The 5,802-nt window shown below is 36.3% G+C and overlaps 1 protein-coding gene across 1 annotated transcript; it reads left to right on the forward strand.

Annotated features, from left to right (window-relative positions):
* The first annotated feature begins 1,580 nt into the window (after positions 1 to 1,580).
* LOC144713625 (mediator-associated protein) lies at positions 1,581 to 4,884 on the forward strand. The gene is made up of 7 exons (XM_078588273.1): positions 1,581 to 1,679; positions 2,491 to 2,532; positions 2,774 to 2,879; positions 3,006 to 3,090; positions 4,112 to 4,195; positions 4,386 to 4,484; positions 4,580 to 4,884. The coding sequence occupies exons 2-7, from the start codon at positions 2,513 to 2,515 to the stop codon at positions 4,747 to 4,749; spliced, it is 564 nt and encodes a 187-aa protein (XP_078444399.1). The 5' UTR covers positions 1,581 to 1,679; positions 2,491 to 2,512; the 3' UTR covers positions 4,750 to 4,884.
* Positions 4,885 to 5,802: the final 918 nt, after the last annotated feature.

Here is a 5,802-nt window from a genome sequence, read left to right on the forward strand (position 1 = left end):
ATAATTTATATAAAAATAAAGACCTTTTCACTTCTTGTTAAATCTTTATATCCGTCATTACTTTATTCCTCTATCTATCCAATAAATAATCTTAATGTCACGCAAAAAATAATCCCTATAATTAAATATCATGCCAAGTAGTACACTTACTCCTCTATCTTCATAATTACATATCATGCTAAACTGTAAATCTAATATAACCCTTCTACTAATATCTTACATTCTCTCGTTATCATTAAACCACCATATTTATTACTCCTATTACTAACCATTTCTAGTGTCTATAGCGATTATAAATTATATCATGCACCTTTATTCTCCTATGCATTTGCCATGTTATGCATTTCATCCTCTCTTATATTCTAATTCTATTCATAGCTTACATTACTATAAAGATTCAGATTAGAAATTAAATTTAATAAGTTTTATGAAATGTTATATATGAATATATTCTACGAATTATCCATTAATAATATATATACTCATCTCATAAATATTGTCTCTCTTCAACATAATCTTCTAGCTACCTATTTATCTGATTTCTTTTACTCTTCCAAAAAGTCAAATCTCACTCTCCCACGGTCTCTCTCTCTCTCTCTCTCTCTCTCTCTCTCTCTCTCTCTCTCTCTCTCCTAATCTGATGCTCTTAACCAATGTCGACAATCTACATCAACCAAATAATCTTTATATAATTAGATGTTATCTTCCCTAATCCATCAAATTGTTATCCCGTTTTTCCTATGTCCTTCCTTTTATCTTCTACTAAAAAAATACCCCTCTTCACTATTTTATAATCTTAATATCCGTCAATACTATATTTCCCTATCCTATCCCATATATAATCTTTTTATCACTAAAAAAAGTAATCACTGTAATTCAACTTCAAGCTAAGCTAAGTATACTTACTCCTCTATCTTAATTGTAAATCTAAAATAACACTTCCTCTAATATCACACTCTCCCCTTATTAATGAACCATCAGATTTATAATTCCTATTAATGACTATCTCTAGTATCTATAAAAAATATTAATTATATTATGCACTTTTATTGTCTCAGTTCCTCGACATATGTTTCTCAATTTCGACTGTTCGACATATGTCTCAATTTCTCCACATTACTATACAATATCCATCATTACTCATTACTATATGTCTCAATTTCGTCATATTAATTTCGACACTTAACAATTATACGTGAAAAAGACACTTCTATTCAAATCAAGAAGTAGCATCTGGGGGGCGCGCAATGTCATTTACTGATATCGCGGCTGAGGCCAATATAAACTTTCAAAAACTTTAAGATGTTCCAATATGGGATCGGGTTGGAATTAAAAAAAATGTGATATCGGTTTCCGATATCCAGCCTCCGGTATCCGTCCGATCCGGTACCAGTATCCGTCGACCCCTACAGAGACAGATATCGGTCGATATCTGATATCCGATATCCGGCACCGTCCCATTTTTTCCCGGAAATCGGATATCGGTTGTTCGATACAGGATGACGGACGGATATCGGTTGATTGGTGTCGGTTGGGTATAAACCTCAATCGGATCTTAATCGGTTTCAATCGGGTTGTTCGGATCCTTTATATTCTTTATATCCTACGTACACACTTTTCAAGCTTCGGAGCGCGAAAAGACGGCGACCGAGGAAGAGCGTGCCACGGTGTTCGAGAAGGTGAAACCATTCGTGCTACATGTCTCCTTTGATTTTCCGGTTGTTCATCTCATTGAGATTGATTCTAGGTTGTTTGGTTGATTGTTTTTGGCCCCGTTTTCGTGTTTTGGGGCTGTAATCTTTGATGCGGAGGATGATGTTGTTTTGCTCCAATTTTGCGTTGGTTTTCCCTTTCTCTATCCGATGTGGATCAGTGTAAATGTTCGCACTAATTTTTTTATCGTCAGCTCTTATTTTTCTTTGTTTGGACTCATATGCTATCTTGGTGTTTATTGACCAGTTGAGACTTTTTGGTCTGAATAAATGTCGGACTCTGGCCAGAACTTGGGAAGTGCGCGTTGTTTGATTTCTGCGTCTCTTCTATCGATGTGTTGCCCTTCATGCGTAGGGCCAAATTATGGAGTATCGAGAATGTTATGGAATGAGGATGCACTTTCCTATTTCTTGCTGTGGATTTTTATACGAAATTAATTTTTTTGTAGTTTTGCTTACTATGTCATTCATTTTCCGGCCTCTAGACAGTTATCTGCTTCGTTTGTTTAACTGCCATAAAACCTTTTTCATAATTCTAATGCTGGGTTTCCGATAAATTATCTGTACATTTCCCTCAGGTATGGATTATTTTTTTTGAAAGAACCTGATGTATGGATTAAAGTTGATTTATACCTAGGATTGACGAGAAATGCGACGTTAGTGTAGATAATAGGCTTCTTTTGATGTGTATTTTCCTTACATGCGGATGCTCTGCTACTTTTTTATCAGCTCCTCTTTGTTTTATAAATAAAGTTAAATCTGCTTAATGTCACTGCAGAACCTTCTTCACTGCTTGAGCCATGGGAGATTCAGAAGATGGGTATGAGCTTTTGCCGCAAACTGAATTAGTAAACTTTATTGATGGAGTGATGGAAAAAGTGGGAAGTTGAATGAACATTAAGAATGAGAGAACTGTTTACTTTGAAGTACTTGTTTTTGTTGGATAATCAATTTCGATCAATTTTGAATTTTTTCTTCTTTTTCTTCAAAATCATTGTCTTTTTGTGTATTTTCTCTTTTGTCTACTTATGATGGTCGCTTTTCTTCTCTTCCATAATTAGTTACAAACCTGGGCATGAGTTTGTGGAGGACTCCCGCAACCCGCTTCTTGATATCTCTCTATCAGATTCAACTGAACTTTGGCTAATGCAATGGCCTATTAATCAAGTATTTGACCCTCTTTCTTTTTTCCTTTGATTGCACTTTTTTCTGTATTGACGCTAGTATTCATGTTCTGTTTTTTAAAATGAAGTGTTTGGTTTGTCATCATACTTCTGCCTTGTTCGAATGCAGCTACAACCAGATGATTTTGATGGGAAGGAGATGTCCTTTACTCTCAATGAAGATGGAACGTTGGCAACGATTGAAACTTTATCTGGTGAGGAAGCAAGAATATATTGTGTATATTTTCAGGAGTGTAGTAGCCTTATCATTTAAATGACCCCAAATATGGACACCTTTCCTAGCCACTTCAATAATTATTAGTTTATCCAAATCTAATTTTTTTGTTAGCCCAGAGTTTATTGGTTCCCACAATTCCAAAGAACCAATGACTTTTAGCCAGAGTTTTCTCAATTGCTATTTTTACGTTTAAGTCTCTGATGTATGTTGCGTGCAACTTTTTTTATTTCAGCTTACGTTGGCCATGTCTTGTTAATTTCATATCCTAATCCATGTACCTCACTCTTCTCTCTTCACTTTCTGGCTAACTATGTTTATGTCGATTTGGTTCTTTGAGATGGTGGGCTGGCTATGTAAGATAGTCCGTTAATAATCTCATCTAATGGGTTGAAAGCATTATTGAAGATAGCAATATCAGTTCATTTTTCTGTTGAAATCTCTTTGGGCCTTGGCAGGTTAACAGTCGAATCAGATATTTGTTTTTCTTTAATTTCTGTTAAATTTGACTTAATTACAAACAAGGAAAGATCGTAGAGCTATCACGTTCTATAATTTGATTGCTTCAGTTTCAAAATGAACATAAAAAAATATCATTTTGTGACTTAGGTTTCATCTTAGTATTACTGTAGGAACTAAGCGCCAATGTTATATTTTTTTATTTTAGGATCTTTTCTGTAATTTGTTTTAGGTTCGTATCGATCTAGAAAAGATGGAAATATTTTTAAAATGGTTAGATCTTTTGTAATTTCTGTTTTATTTGACTGAGTTACAAACTAAAATGAGTAAGGGATCATTGAGTATCCCGTTCTATAAATTTATTGCTTCATGTTTCAGCTTTGCAGTATTCTTGGAACTAAGGGCAAGTTTTGTAATGGTTTCCTTTTGCGTCGTTACTAAACCTCTTTTTGCCTTTTCTTTCTCATTCCTTGGTGAATCTAGAATTTAATTTGTTGAAGTCCTGTTTTATATACCAATAAAATTCCTGTTTCATGTGGCAGGGAAGTCCTATGATGTGGTCAGTTTTGCATCGCAGGAACCTGACGCAACAGTCTTCCTTAATTCTAATTCTAATTCAAAGGCTGGTGAGCAGAATTTATTCAATATCGGCTTAAAAATTCCACCAATACCTACAAATCAGTTGCCTCTTCCAAAGCTACTAACCATTACAATCAATTATTAACTCATCATGAAAATTATGTCAATAACCGCAAAGAATTTCAGCAACCGATTTGTTCAATGGCTTATATTTGAAATTCCTTCCTGTCCATCCAGTGGGAAAAATCTCTCGCAGGGTTAGTTTAGTTCGTTACCCTGGTCCTGATGAGCAAGATAACGGCCGACCCACCCGTTCAAGCAGCCAGAAATCTGGCGGTAAGCTACTCTCCAACATGAAATTTATTTGCATAACATGAAGTTTAATTTTACTGAATATCAGATTTTCATCTTACTTTGCATATATCCTGCAGTTTCGGTGATGAGGGTATGGAATACCCATCAAAGCCGGGGATCCTCAAAAGAGGGAGGAGGTATAATTTATGGTACATCTCATGATACTCTCACTTCCATGGACAGCATGAGTCCAGGCAGCGTTGACCATTCTCGGCAATCAAAGCGCAAGAAGCGAAAATCACAATGATGACAAAAAATCATGTTCGCCATGTGATACCTTGTATGTCTTTGCATGTGAACCCATCAACAGTCTTAGAGTTTGGTTGCCCTTTTAATAGAGGAAAGCAAATGCCAATAAGCGTGTGCTCATTTCTCTTGTTTTTATGCTGTTATTCTGCTCCTGAGGGCAAAAATACTAATTCAGATTTAGCATATAACTGTTTGATCTTCTAACTAGTGGTTGTGGACAATGATGGGTGCGCCATCCAAACTCATCATCGTCAATGTCATCTGCATCCTATCACTGACAAATCACGGCTACGACTTGGTCATTGTATCTCATCGTGTGGAGTGTTAACTGAATGAGATGTGGAGAGGCGATGATGAGACTGATATGATCATATACCAATAAGAGTATCTTTGATATTTTATCCCATGAGGAGCACTTTTGTCATTTGATGTTTTAGGTTAAATAGTTTCATTTCTCTCCAAATACGTGTAACCTTCCCAGGTAGTCAAGAATTAAGGTAAGATCAGCCTCTTGGCTCACTATCCTCCATGTCTCTGTCCCAACTCCCTGACCGTCCAGTAGACATGGTTGTTCGGTTCGCTTTTGTGTGAATCTGTGCGATTTGTTCATTCTGTTCGGTTTTCCGAACAGAACAGTAACATATTCGCACAGATCATCGCACACCCGTGTGCAGTTCGAATTGTTCGTTTTGTGTGAATTTTTTTAATCCTTTTTTAAAGAATAAACATATGTTTATTATTATACATATGTTTATTCTTTAAAAACTTATTAAAAAAATGTTTACTCTGCGGCCTCAGCGATTTCCTCTCTCCCTCGGCGGCGTGGCAATTTGCTCTCTCCTTTGGTGGCTCAGCAGTTTCTTCTCTTCCTCAGTTCCTCCATCCTCGGCGATTTCCTCTCTCCCTCGGCGGCTCAGCAATTTCCTCTCTTCCTCAGTACCTCGGTGTTTTCCTCTCTCCCTACGGCTCGGCGATTTCCTCTCTTCCTCGGCGGCTCGGCGATTTCCTCTCTTCATAAATTATTTATCGCCTTAGCTTAATATTATTATTA

This window comes from Wolffia australiana, chromosome 16 (genome assembly GCF_029677425.1).
Source record: "Wolffia australiana isolate 7733 chromosome 16, ASM2967742v1".
Lineage (NCBI taxonomy): Eukaryota > Viridiplantae > Streptophyta > Magnoliopsida > Alismatales > Araceae > Wolffia > Wolffia australiana.